We start from the raw sequence: 14,299 nt of genomic DNA on the forward strand, positions 1-14,299 counted from the left end.
CCCGACCCTTTGCTTCTACCGCTAAACAAACTATAGCCTCTAGTGCGTTGTTTTATACCTTGTTGGAGTTTATAATGCTTGCCTCGGAAGATTTTCCCCCGTGCGTCTGTTTTTCTTCTTTGTATCCTTAAATGAGCTCAAATGCCGCGAGAAGTAGCAATGTTTTGACACAACTACTATGTCATCCGTTTATCCGCCCATCACCGGAAACGGTTATTCCATGACATCATTACAAAACAATCACGACTTCTGCATAAAATGGTATACACGATTTCACAGGGTAGTTTCAAAGGCTGGTAACACGTGACCGAGTTCCGCAATGGCGTTCTAGTAAAACGTAATGAAACTCAAGAGAGCTGTTGTTTTATACACAAAGCACATAAGCGCAGGCGTTCCACATAATACAAGCACTTTGTTTACTGTCAAATCCTTGGGCTAACTCAGCTGACGAGTTTGCCAAGACGCTAGCGTTATATGGAAACTATATGAAATTTTAAGAAGAAAATAAACCGTATGCACATTTAACAGCACAACTGTCGTATAGAACATGTGGGAACAGCTGACTACGTGATAACACTTGAATAGGACAAACAAAGTGTGTCTATTTTAGGGTGAAAAAATTAACACATTCCAGCAATTGCTGTGGGTTTAACAATATCGAAGCAAAACAAACATGTGTGAAAATAAATTAAATATAATCACTTGCATATTACAACATAATACTCATTTGGTGGGCTCTAAAAAAAACTCTACTTTTCAAGGGCGTCTGGCCCGAACGACACGGGTAGCAATCCTTCTTCCAGCCGAAAGGTTTGGTATTCACCTTTGTTGTTGGAACAGTGGATTTCCATGTCTTTGCCGAACTGCAAAACCAATGTGTAACAGTTATCAAGAGCTTAGACCCCTTCCAATTATCAATAGCACCGAAAAGTTCGTTCGGCATGTTGCAATTGTATACTTAGTCCTTACCTCTCTGAGGGCTTGTCTGCACATTCCGCAAGGTGTCACTATATCATCGATGTCTCTGAAAAAATCTCTGGTTAATTTTTATGCAAACAAAATGCTGCCGGTGTAGAGTGAAATATATTTTTCCATACTTTAGCTTACTGCCTCATACATAGACTCCCTTTACTGAGCCTTAAAGACCGGTTTTATGATTTTAATCCAAAATTTTAGCCTAACATTACGTTGTTGCTTCAGCCAACTTACGCAATCACTGCACATGCTACGATCTGTTTATGTCCCTCCGACACTGCCTTGACGATTGCAGTTCTTTCCGCGCACACACCCACGGGGTAGGAGGCGTTCTCAACGTTGCAACCGGTATAAATCTTTCCATCGTGGGTAAGTACAGCTGCCCCTACGCGGAAATTGCTGTAAACGCAGTAAGCGTTCTCTTTGGCTGCCTTCGCCTTGTCAACCAAGTCCTTTGCGCCGATGTTATGCGCCATGCAACCGTTGGTATATTGTTAATTGTTAAGAATCGAAAAAAACAGCTGTATGTACACAAAAAGAATTAACTTGTAATTTTTTTAACAATGTAAATGATACGCACAATAAGAAATGACTGCAATAAGGAAACAGCATCCGGAAACACGTTTCGAGAATAACATTTCAATGCCGATGGTGTTTGTGTTCCGCGATTGAGCGAAATTTTACACAAATGGGAAAATGCTTCTGCATATAGGCAGGAACGTACAATCGTCCGACAGGAGTTGACGTCATATTTTGTTGCTAACACTGTATCACGCTAAACGAGCCTAACACAAACAGAACTTTGCTTAAGTTATGAGAAAAAGCTGTCAGTTCTTTCGCATTTACTTCCTCCTCCATTTAGTTCAACAACTTTAAACTGCGACTTGCGAATTTCACTGTCATGTTCTGATATACTTATGGCACCAGCTGGATGGAAACGTCATAGCTGCTTCCTAACGAATGTAATGTTTATAACACGACTTTGTCGTCTAAGCTATCATATTGTTATCGCCCACAACTTGACACACCACTGACTATATTGTGGCCCGTATTTAACTACGTTCAACCGTCACAAGTCAGATTTGTTGCCACAAACAAATTAGCAACAAACTCAACGACTTTCAGTCAATGATTCAAAATATAAAAAATTTAGGCGCTGCCCCACAAACCCCACATTATCTCTATGTACTTCTGTACTCGTATTAGCTGAGTATTGCACTGTTACACACGTATGCCTTGTTATGCTTTGTGTGCGCTACTGAAACTTGACACACCCACCAAGAAGTGAAAGCGATCAGAGACAAAACAACGACCTTGTATGACATTGGAAAAAATAATATCATTTACATACACGCTCGCTTTGTTTTGCGAGCATTTGCTGCTATTGCGAAACATGGCACATTGTAAATCTTGGGTTTAAACACCCAGTGCGCCTCTGTGCTCGATTATTCCCCAACCTATTACTGTTGCAAGTTTTATTTTTTTGCGTCACTTTATGGCACGGAAAAGCAGTTTGATGTTTATTTATTAACTTGACAGTCAGTCAGTCAGGCAAATACACGTATCAACTTGGCAAATATACATTGCGTTCCATACGTGTATGTTGGCACGCAAAGCTTTCGGGCATCAGGCAGCATTTATCACTTCGCATTTACACTCACGAGCAAACAAACGTGAGTGAAACCGGGGTTTCAGGAAAACGATGCAGAAGATTAATGTTATGGTTAGATTTTAATTTGATGATGACGTACAAAGTTATGCTTCACGTTTGAAGGTTCTTTTGAAGATGACGTTCGCTACAGACAAAATCTGTAAACACATATAAACAACCCACAGTTATTTGCCATCCCAGGCTTCAACATTTAACTATTCTGGGTCAAACCCAATTTTTAAGTTTATATCAAAAAAATAATTATAACACAATATGTTATATACCGGTCGTTTCAGGGCTATAAATTGCTCATTAGCGCACTAGAATTATACCAGAATTATAGCTTTGCGTAACTTTCCAAACAAGAAAAGCGTCTGTGTCTGAACGATTAATATTATAGCAACGTATGTTTGCTTACGTCGTAGAGTAAATCTCCGTCCACCTCCCGGCACGCTCGTATGGTGGCTCCAGGAACCTTGTACTCTCCGAGAAGCTTTCCGTCCTCTAGCCTCACAACAGTCTAAAACATAGAGATCGTAAAGACTACATGAATTTGACATTCAAAGTCAAATAGCAGAATAACAATATGTATTTAACATTGCCAAACAATCCTTAATTTTATTTCTTAGGCCTGTTTTCTTATCTTTCACAGGTCTTTTTCCATACTTCCATTTGCTTCCTTCCTGGGCCTGTGATCATAGCAGGCTTTCCGATTTCAAACTTGTCCGTCCACGATTGGGGTCCGGTCTTGGTTTCAACCGAAAAACTGTTATCGTCCTGGTTTATCACAAGCGACACCGGTGCGCTTTTCCCCGCTTGTATGTACTGGATAGGGACTCCTAAAATAGTACAACATACGGAATAGTCCGAATGACAACATTCCATTAAATTAAATCTTCCTCTTTTTTAATCCAATTGCTTTGCAGCATTACGTGCCAACTTGCCCCACACCCTATTGCTACGAACTGTGATGGGACAACAACATTTTCAGTTACAATTTTTCAATCACTGCTCCGACAACCAAATGTCAGGCCCTCTACAATAGTCTTTAAGTCACAGATTTTCCACTCTTCCTTTATTAAAAGTGAATACTTTACAAACTTGACAAAGTATACTGCCGAGATCAAACTTTCTTGAATATAGTGGTTCGCAAGGTAAAATTTCATAACTACCATAACGGCCCGCAGGTAATTCTTGAAATCTAACTAAAATGTAATGGAAAAAACACATCAATAAAAGAAACTATTCAATAAACCAAACACCTCGTACTGAAAGAATATGATTTTGGAGTTTACTGGTAAAAAAATAAAGCGATTGTGAAACTTTCATCTATATTTTATTCAAAATAATTTACAACATTTATCAAAACACAAGTTTGCATTTCATAAGTACGTTTTTTTTGCAAGTGCGCTGGAAACTTCATATTTTAGCAGCGATCGTGGAGACCAAACCAATTGCGTGATCGATAATAATTAACCCGCACGGACTGACGTGTACAATTCCATGCACGAACCCCGATCAGTTTTTCGGGGAACGGGTACTGCTATTTGAATTGATACGTGACGTTTAGCTGCTGGTTACTGTCCTCAAACAATGAACCTCATATACGATATTATGTATTGTTATTTCAATGCTGGAAAGGCACTTTGTTGGTACCTACCCATGAGGGTCATGAACTCCTCGTAGCCTTCTTGTGATTGCAAAACCCAAGTACCGGAAAATACCATCTTGGTCTCTTTGATCTCAAACGCTAAATTCGTCGAATTGAAGATTTAAATACTTATCTACGGTCAGCAGAAGGTACAGTGTCAGCTTGAAAACTAAAAAAAACACAGATGCATGAGATTCTGTTTCTATCCGTGCTTTACCACGGGGGCGGAATAAATGGGACGGGTCTACAGGTTATCAATGTTTATTGCATTGTAATTTCCAGTTCTTTCGTTAAATTCAAACACCTTTTTTTCTACCCAAAATATTCAATTCCAAACTGAAATTCTCCATTTACTAAGAACTTGTACTTCTTGCACGAAACATCTTACTTTGTCACGCGAAAAATCTTTACTGGCGGACTTCCCAGGCCAGCCCTACCCAGACTGTCCTTTTGCACTTCTGGCGCGAGCCTAATTGCTCTTCCGATTACATTTCAACTTTTTTTTGGTCCCTCACTGATCGCTATCTATTGCCAACGTCCTTTGACTGACCTGGTGCAGTGCACGGAAGCGTGAAGTTGGCGTACATGGCTCCAAAGGTTAATAGTTTGCAAAGCAAACACTACACTGGTTGGGATTGCTTCCGTACACGTCTTCCAAACGTTTGAGCTTGAAATATTAATTATGAATCGAAAAAAGATGACCACGTTTCATATACAAAAGAAACTTTTCGATAGATTCGCGTCACCGCTCATGCGCTTGTCCCAAAACAAACTACTTTGGTCGCCAAGGTTAAAATTCTTCTTTGAAATTAAAAACCCTTTACTTCTGCCCCAGCAATTGGGGCGTAAAGCCCGCATTTTCATTAAGGCCTACGGCGCACCATTGTTTCCAAAACTGTGAGCAAACTGTGTCTGTATTTTTTTAAAACATCTGTTAATTTTGCTACTTCAAAGAACTGAACTTATGGTTCCGTAAATTTCTTGCTCCCCGCACAACTAAAGACACTCGTTCAACTGCACGCTGACAGATCCAAGTCTCGCCGCGAAAGTGCATCCCATGAGAGCGTCTGACCCTAATGAGACAATCCACGGATGAATCAACCTCCTTTCGTGGATCCCAATTCTCTTATTGGCGCCTTTTCAATCGAGTCCAAAAACCGCAAAACACATCCCCTTCATTACGTGTTATGGATCGAACTGCAATCAGTACTAATGTTGCTTCTGGTAGCGCTCCCTCACTGTCGTTGAGTGAAAGGAAAGCTTGCATAAATTGCATCAATTGATATTTCACGTTGTAACATGTTTTAATTTGCAAAAATCTAACCTGCGTGTGAGACATGTGTTAAAACATTACATAATCCTTCGCACAGAATGGAATGGCTTTGAACAAATCTAACCGGACTCAAACCTTCCTTTCACAAGTAGGGTTTTGGCCATCTGTTGGTTTTCACTCGTTTCTACTCGGTCATGGGTCGGTCGCCATGACAACCTTTTCGAAAACGAACTTTTCACTTGTCCTGTACAAACTTGTGGGTAAGTGAACCGTACAGATATTTCTGCCTCTTAGGGTCAGTGATGAAAGCGACCGTTTGAACCAGTCCATTAAAGCGTATGCTATAATTGTTCTCGTGTGATGAATTAACATTCTGAAGGCAGCTATAAAATATTTGGGTAAGTTCGTTGCCAATATAATCGTGAATTTCGGTATATAACCTTGACTCTTTGTCAGGTTTGTGTTGTACTGGATAACTGATATTTATTCGTAGTTGTACACTGATCTTAGAACATATAAGAACAATAGTTAAACCTAAACCATAATTTAATTACCGATTTTTCCATAAATTTGGCTAACATAACGTGAAATTCACATGTGGCTCTGTTGACCAGGATATTGTTGTCGTTTCTCTCAAACAATGACGCGAGATGATGTATTATGACGTATGATCACGTGTGTCCACTAGAGCAGAAAACAAAGAAAAAAGGGCGGGATATCTAGCTGTAAATAACTGCGGGACGTGAAGTTGTGCGATATATACAATGTGTATAATGGATCCGACATTTGGCTGACGCGTTTTTTTACAATTTTCATTCAACTCGGATCAGCTGTTAGTTTGGACTATGTGAAAACAAAGGTTGTTTAAAATCGAGGATTTTGATTAAAAATTTTACTATGTTTAGTGTGACGTGAGTCTAAATATGGCCAAGTGTATGTTATGTACCTACCAAGAAGAAACAGTTTGAAGATTGTAGTATATATTAAACCACCACTCAGCACATAAATTAACAGTCATATATTGTGTTGGTGTGGAACAGCTGTTCTTGTCGCAACGTCAAGACAACAGTTACAATACCTTGTTCTAAACAGTATCTACTGTGTGCCCGAAAAGGTGTCTTGTTTTGACCGTGTGGGAGACTAGGCGCATTTTGTACACACAGTACGTGTCAGCGAAATGTTGTTTATAGTTGCTGGGTTAGTCAAGGTATTTGTTGTCGAATACTTCTTGATCATTTATGGTGAAAACAACGAGAGGCAGTTTACTTTCTGCTCTTGTTCAGACATATGGTTGGGCTACAGGTGTCTACAAAATTGACGTACGGTCGGTGCCAGTCTGCTGTACGTGCCCAAGGCTAGTTGCATCATCCATTTTCAATGGTTCCTGACGTGTGCCTGAAAATCGTAAGTAGTAAGGTGAATGAGTTTGAATAGTTCATGGCCTTTTGTGTTTGACACGACATGACGGAGAAGTTTTGCAATTCTGACCAGTTTTACTGATGTGAAAAGTGTTAAATTTGTGTTGTAAAGCATTCGTATGGAGAGCAGCTGTTGAGATGATTGTTTGATATTTGTAAAATGTACAAATGCGGTTAGCTGTAAGTTTGCCTTATTTGCGATCATGCACTCTTGTGCCCTGCTCAAACAAACGTATCGGATGTTTGTATCACAAAAACAGGATGCAAGTCTGTTTTCTGTTAAATGTTGTAATGACTAACATCCGACTTGCGGTAGCTTTGTTTGTGTAAACAGATGGTATTCTTCACGAACAAAGCAACTCAAAACTATTGTTATTGCCCTGCGTACTTTAGAGTTGACACTTACTAGTACATACAATTTTGTAGCGATAAGAAGTGCTATTACTGCATGATAATCCCGTAGGGCAGTCTGAGGTCATTTACAAGGTGGTCAAAACCTTGCAAACGTGAATGAACGACAGAAGGTAACAACAGATCAATTAGAAGTCAGTTGTGGCTTGGACTTTGACAGCCGCAAACATAACGAGCTACAGAAGCTACACTTGCGAAGTCAGCAAATACCAGAAGTTCCAGAGTCAGCATGGTGTATTTTAGGCATAAAGGTACTGATGTTAATTAATCTGATGTGAGGCAATGTGACCAAATCTCTGCCTGGTCACTGCAAAGATATAATGCTATTCCTATCAAAGGGCCAATTTCAAGCATAGTTATACAAATATGCCCAGAGTATTCCTGGCAAAATGCAGATTTCGTGGACACACAATGACGGTGCGATTTTAATCTCGTGGTTTTGCGAGAGTTGAATTTAAAAGAATCTGTTTCACATGTCATGACTGCGTAGAACTCGATTTTTGACCACATACAAAGATGGGTCATTTTTTGAAAGGGATTATCATTTCTAGTGCTATGAGGAGGCCACGATGTTATTGAACGTTTTAATGCTAATTACAATTATTTTCAGCTCATTTGCAAGCAATAAAAGATTTATTTATATTATACAATACGGCATTGTTAAACCAAATGCTGCAGTTATTTGGCTCAAAATAAACTCAGTTGTTGCAAAAATAACGCTGTGGCCATTTTCTTCGGTATACTCTTGATGAAATGCCGGAAACATAATTCATTTGCGGTTGCGGGTGCGGGTGCGGTTTCACTACTTATCTAACCCCCTGGTTTTCTGGACCTGGGTGATTTCATCACCTTCTTTTCGTAAAAAAATGACCAAGTGTTTCTCAACGATGACCTATAGAGTCCCCCTGCAGAGCCACATGCGGTCGGCGCTAATTGCATTACACAAAAATTCATTGAATTCATTTGGCTGGTTTTTGCGTGCCATTTGCGTTTTAGTGGATATGCAGGGACCACGGGCCCTTGAGCGTTACTGTGAGGGTCCACGAAGCATAAAAGAATCACTCAAATAGGCCATGGTTTGTCTGTTGGAGAAGCAGCCAGCAGCGAAGTCGTCTTTCCAAAAAGTGGGTCAATGGGTCGTTTAGTCCATGCACCTGATAAGTACATGGGAGTTGGGTATGCAGCTATGTGCTAAAACCCTACCGCTCTGTTGGGCGTTAATTGCATTGCCGATGCGCGAATGTACAATATTTGTCTTGTGTAGGCAAACGTGATGTTGCACGTCGCAGCTGCTGCATCGCAAAATTTGGGAGCCATGTTTGTTCATAGGTTTAAGGAGATTACCGTGGATCGGTGGATGTATTGTTATCACAGATGAGAAGGTAAAGTAAATAACACTGGGCACCTCTCAATGTATTGCTTTACTGGGGGGGAGTAACGGTAATGATGTCATTTAAGATAACTTCTGTAAAAACAGTGGCGTGTTTGTCAAAGTTTCGGCATGTTAGTAACACATGCGTAAGATCAGAAAGGTTTATTGTCTTGCCTTGTTATGGATGACGTAATAGCTCGTGCTTGTTGTTTTGGCATGCTTTTTAAACGACCGTTTGCGTTGCTGCTAACATCACTTTCACATGCAGCTTTTGCAAGGCAGCTCAGACAGGTTTTGTGAGGGGTTGGGGCATTGAAAGAATTTGGAACAATCGAAATGTGGAAGATGAAAGTTAGGTTTTGTTGGAAATTAACGGAAAAATATTCTTGCCATGTGATAAATGCTGCATTATTATCATTAAGCGAAGTTTCGGTTTCGACCGAAACATAGGCTTTGTTCGAGGTCTCGCTAGTAACAATACATAATTTATAAGCGTTGCGTCATGGAAGTGTATGTCGCTATGCAACGTCTTTCAAAAGGATTGCATGTCCAAGTGCGGTGTGACTTTGCTCTCCCAGGAAATGACAATCTCTGGTACGCTGGCGCTGCTTAATTGTTACTCGTCAGTCGTCACGGATTCCATGAGATTTTCAATTTATATGGGCGTGAAATTGAGAAACTACAGAAAAGTATACGCTTTTGAGGATACTTAGAGGACTGGTTATTAACACAGGAAAAGAAACGGCGAAAGCGGGTTTAAACTCGACGCCATAATGCGGATGAAGAGATGCCACAACAACTCCTCGTCAGCTCTTTGCGTTTCCGCTCTTTGTTTCCACTATAACTACGGCATGCCGTCGTACACAATGCAGCACAACATACGAGAGAAAGTGCTTTTACGCTAGCACTGCGAAGTACATTCGTCTTTCTCAATCAGCTTAAAACCCGCGGCGTTCGGATACATCTGCACAATGTGCCACTTTTAAACCGAGCGTCTGGCAAGCGTTATTAGCAGTCAAAAGGCGACATGGTAAAATGAGGGCACAACAGCCATGGCCTACAGACAACCTGAGACATAATCATGGAGTTTGTCGTCTGTGTGTGACATGTAAAAGTGTTAATCAATGTGTGCGGTGTAGCCTATTGCCGCCAAATCACTCGCGCGTAAATATACTGTATTTGATTTGTTCGGGCGAAATCAATATAGACCCTTCAGTGTTGAAATAACGTTAACTCGGGTTTCAGTTCCTCTTCTCAGGAAGCATGGGCCGCGTGTTTCCCCATTATCAAAGTTGGTCGCCTTGCTGAGGGTAAACGCGGAACCAATTTCTCTCCCTCGTGATTGAGTCTACAGAAGAAACCGACTCACGTGCAGGTTTCGTTATTTCTGCCAATGTAGTCAAGTGACCGTACAGCTATGGCCTTTTCAGGCATTTAGTTAGCACAGAAATTAGTTAAAGTTGCGGTGATATACCGTGAGCATTAAGGAAGAAAAACTCATCATTGTGTTGTATTTTAGGTACGTTTTAGTGTACTTGTTTTAGCTTTAACGCCTGGTGTGTTTTATGTTTCGCGAAGAAACCTACATCTTGCCACAATGCAACGGAGAAGTGCAAGCTTATATGTTGGATCTCATCAGAAGGTTTGTTTTGATCCATAACGTATAAAGGCAAAATGCAGATTTAATTTAACAGTCGTTTTGATGGCACAAAACCCAAATATGTTCTGACCAAAAAAAAATATTGAGTGTTTCCGACATTTCCGTCGTTGCAACCGAAACGCCGGTATCTAAAACAGTTTTTTTGGCCGGATCGATATAAATTAACGTACTGTATACCTGCCAGCGGCAGAAACAAAACCTTTAACAGCACGTATTCGGGTGAACAGTCGCTTATGCTCACATTCTGTTTTGTTTTCAGGAATACATCTCGGTCAGGGTGGAAAATCCAATAATACACAACACACACGACGAAGGGAGATACACAACATATGAAGTCTGCCTTCAGGTACGGTCTCTGTTAAACAAAGCAACTTTCCAATTCCCTGCTTGAATTTAGTTTCCGTTCAACGGAATGCCTACTTTTTACTGCAATTACAGGTGGTAACTCTAGTGTATATGGAGTGTTAATTGTGCCGGTGTTGCGGCATTGATCCTTATAGTTACAACAAAAGAATTTAACAAGCCACATCTTACATTTCTTATTAGAAAGCAAACTTAGCGTTTGATTGCTGTACAATTTTAGGAAATTTAATTAAACATTACCATATTAGACCAGTCGGTCGTGATTGTCTTAGTGCCCTCGACAAAAACCATTCCATTTTCCACAGACCAACAGTCCGTCATTCGCCTTGAAGCATTCCATCGTTGAAAGAAGATATTCAGACTTCGTGTGGTTAAGAAGAGCGCTTGCAAGGACGACCGATGTGTAAGTATATTGGAACGTAACTTTATATTACAGCTACCGTATAATGGAAGGCTCTGGATCTGCGAAATATACATTCGGTTGTTTTGAAATGCGTTTCTGTTTTGCTTATGTTTAATTTGGTGTAACCCTTATGCCTGGCAACAAATTCTTGAACAATTTCGGGGCTCTTGACTAAAGCGGGCAATATTTGATTTCACTTTGGTGGAATATGTGGTTGCGCCATTTGCGCGGTCGTTACACAAAACTTTTTGTTGTTTGGTTTTGAAAAGGCCACACTTTCATTGCAAACCAACGTCTGTTTCGGCAACAATTTCTTTTGTGTAAAGGGTTTATTGGCAACAGGTACAGCGTTGGTCTGATCGAGTTGCGCAAATAGAACAAACATGTTGACTGTTGCTGCGTTGCGCAATGTGCTGTTGTTGCGCTATAAAGGCGAATCACAAAGAATTTGTCAAAAGCTCCGTTTTACGGACAAATGCCACATCCGTGTCATCAGGAGTTAAGAACAAACATCTGTTTATGTTGTGGCGTCGATATTCCCCCTGGCTGGTTGAAAACAAACCTGCGATTTTATGTCCTTGCGTTGTTTCATTGGGATCCGTTTTCGTTTTTTTTCTCGATCCACTTCGTGTAATAAAACTCGTCACCACAACAACAACAGCTCACCAATCAGGTCGACACTCGCACCGGGCGTGGCAGGGGTTGGACCGGTTCACGAAAATATTTGTCGCCACGCCAACTCGTGACGTAACGATATCGCCCTGAGACTTCTAAACCAGGCGGGTCATCCCCAGGCTGGCAGGTCGCCAGTTTTAGCGGCAAACAGTGATAGCGTGTTTGGCAAGCTTAAGTCATTCTTCACTGCGCAATTGTTGCGAAAGCACACTGCATTGTTTCGTTTTTAAGAATGTAGCTCGGCTATTGTGTGGGTTTTGACACAGGCTTGACTTCTTGTTTACAAACATAAAATAACAAGTCATCGAAACTGTACTCATGGAGGCCTTTTGCGTTAATTTTTATTCTTTTGTTTGGCAGCAAACCGCCGTCTCTTCCAATCGGTCGCATCTTCGGCCTCTTCACCTCCTCCTTCCTCGAGGAAAGGCAAAAAGTCCTGACGGAATTCATGCGACAGTAAGTTGGCTTTCTTCAAACCTTTCCAGACGAAAAATACTTCGTACCCGTGTATCGTTGCATCTTGTAACACCCATTTTTTCTGCAGGGTCGTCCAGGAAACCCTGTTTTTGTCCAACTCCTCACTACATCTGTTCCTGCAAACCAGCCTCAAACGTTCCCAGATGGATTCGATCATAAAAGATGCCAAACGTCGTGGTTCCATGGACTGTATTTCACGCGCAGTGTCGGTCTATGGTGCAGTGCGACCGTCGAAGCCCATCAGGCTCTCCGCTTCAATTACCAGCCTTTCAGACTCGGGCGAGAATCGGGACGGCGCTTCGCCCATTCTGTTATCACGCTCAGCGCCCAACTTTAACGGTCGCAGCTCCCCGCGCAGTTTCGGAAATCTTCGGGGTATTTCGGAAACCGAAGCGGACGGCAGTTGCCTATCGAGCAGCGTCGACAGCTCGCAGCCGTTAAGAGATAACAATAACGCCGACAAGGACGAGGATTGGGTTGTGTTGGAGCCTGAAACAGGTGTGGACGATGATATGCAAGACGCCATTCCCTGTGGTAATATTGACGAAAAGTCCTATACCCAGGTCACGTGGCAGGTCGGCACTCCTCAAAGAACCAACTCGCCATTGCCCAAACCCACTTGGAATGAATTCTGTATGTCCAAGTTCTTGTCAAGCAACGCCCTTTGCGTGAACTCGGCGCCTGGTGAAAGTTTAAACACGACCCGTACGTTGGAATTTCGCGCCAGAAGTCTTGAAAACATGCGCGACAGCAGAGCCAAGCGGCGATTGCGCCAGACCCTCAAACGTGAGGGTTCGGTCCATCGCTCTACCTCGGATAGCAACATCGTTTCTACAGAAGTATCAAGAACGAAGAAAACCTCAAGCGCTGATATACCCAAAGTTGCAAGCAATTGGACGGAAAAGCAAGGAAACGCCACCGAACCTCCAATTGATGACAAAAGCCTTCCAGCCACGCAATTAGTCAATACTTCAAAAGAAGAAGAAAAAATTAAAGAACAGGACACACCCACTGCGCAATGTGAAAAACCTAAATTCGACACCCAGGATACTGTGGCAGAAACTTTAGAAGAAGACTCCAGTGAGGTAGTCAATTTCGAGCCAATAAAACACTCTTCCCCTCCAATTCCTATCAAAAAATCGTTTCTCAATGTCCGCTCGCATTCCGAAGATTACCTGCGCTCCTCCCGAAAGAATCCGAAAAGTTCCGACGGATGCCAAAAATCGTGTCCTGTCAGTCTGTCGTCAACGCCCAATTGCGAACAAACGATAACGTCATCGATTGACTCCGGTGTCGGTGGAAGTGACGATGACAGAGCCTACGGAAATCTTTCTTTGTTAAACACCTTAAAACCCCAAGTGAAGCGATCCATTTCGCGTCCAGAGTTAACTGTACTACAATAAACACTGAGTTTATGTTTTAAGGAACTTGTTTTATTTATATCCGAACGGCAGACATTCTTCTTGCGTACAAATACTGATAGAACATATTTCAGCAATTTACGTGTTCATCACTATGTATTGAGTATGATGATGCACCGCTGTTTTTAACGAAACAAATTTGACTACAAAAGTGATCAAACTATTACTGTTATGAAATCAAACTGAAACTGTACAAAATCTACAAAGTGATGCCATAAACACGTGTGCCAACAAATCGGGTTTAGCACAAATTCATTATTCCAAATTATTCTGACCAACGAACTTCATATAGTTTTGTTATTCCAAAATGAATTTTTCTTTTTAATTGCGAGGAAGATATGCTTCTTACTCTTTCATTTTTCGCATCAAGTTTTGAAAACTTGTACTTTTATGTAGCCTGTGTCAGGACGGGTTGTTTTAAGTTTGCTGTGTTGCAATCTCTTTCCTACCGTGACAGTACACCCGTTCAAAATAAAAGTGCAATAAACAAACCGTATTCCGAACTTCTCAACACCTGCAGAAAGTAGATTAACTTGGCAAAAATACTAC

At 41.3% G+C, this 14,299-nt stretch overlaps 3 protein-coding genes across 3 annotated transcripts; 1 reads left to right on the plus strand and 2 right to left on the minus strand.

The window, feature by feature from the left end:
• Positions 1-347: 347 nt before the first annotated feature.
• Positions 348-1,500, minus strand: LOC145902047 (cytidine deaminase-like). Its single transcript, XM_082989891.1, has 3 exons — positions 1,210-1,500; positions 970-1,024; positions 348-863 (listed from the first exon to the last, which is right to left on the minus strand). The coding sequence occupies exons 1-3, from the start codon at positions 1,449-1,451 to the stop codon at positions 750-752; spliced, it is 411 nt and encodes a 136-aa protein (XP_082846017.1). The 5' UTR covers positions 1,452-1,500; the 3' UTR covers positions 348-749.
• Positions 1,501-2,498: 998 nt separating this feature from the next.
• Positions 2,499-4,442, minus strand: LOC145903583 (fatty acid-binding protein, liver-like). The gene is made up of 4 exons (XM_082991678.1): positions 4,287-4,442; positions 3,293-3,465; positions 3,045-3,146; positions 2,499-2,784 (listed from the first exon to the last, which is right to left on the minus strand). Exons 1-4 carry the CDS (start codon positions 4,351-4,353, stop codon positions 2,731-2,733), a joined length of 396 nt encoding a protein of 131 aa, XP_082847804.1. The 5' UTR covers positions 4,354-4,442; the 3' UTR covers positions 2,499-2,730.
• A 4,848-nt stretch (positions 4,443-9,290) lies between these two features.
• On the plus strand, positions 9,291-14,223 carry LOC145902045 (uncharacterized). The gene is made up of 5 exons (XM_082989889.1): positions 9,291-10,393; positions 10,671-10,757; positions 11,080-11,177; positions 12,213-12,308; positions 12,397-14,223. The coding sequence occupies exons 1-5, from the start codon at positions 10,349-10,351 to the stop codon at positions 13,730-13,732; spliced, it is 1,662 nt and encodes a 553-aa protein (XP_082846015.1). The 5' UTR covers positions 9,291-10,348; the 3' UTR covers positions 13,733-14,223.
• The last annotated feature ends 76 nt before the right edge of the window (positions 14,224-14,299 follow it).

This window comes from Ascidia mentula, chromosome 5 (assembly GCF_947561715.1).
Source record: "Ascidia mentula chromosome 5, kaAscMent1.1, whole genome shotgun sequence".
Classification (NCBI taxonomy): Eukaryota; Metazoa; Chordata; class Ascidiacea; order Phlebobranchia; family Ascidiidae; genus Ascidia; species Ascidia mentula.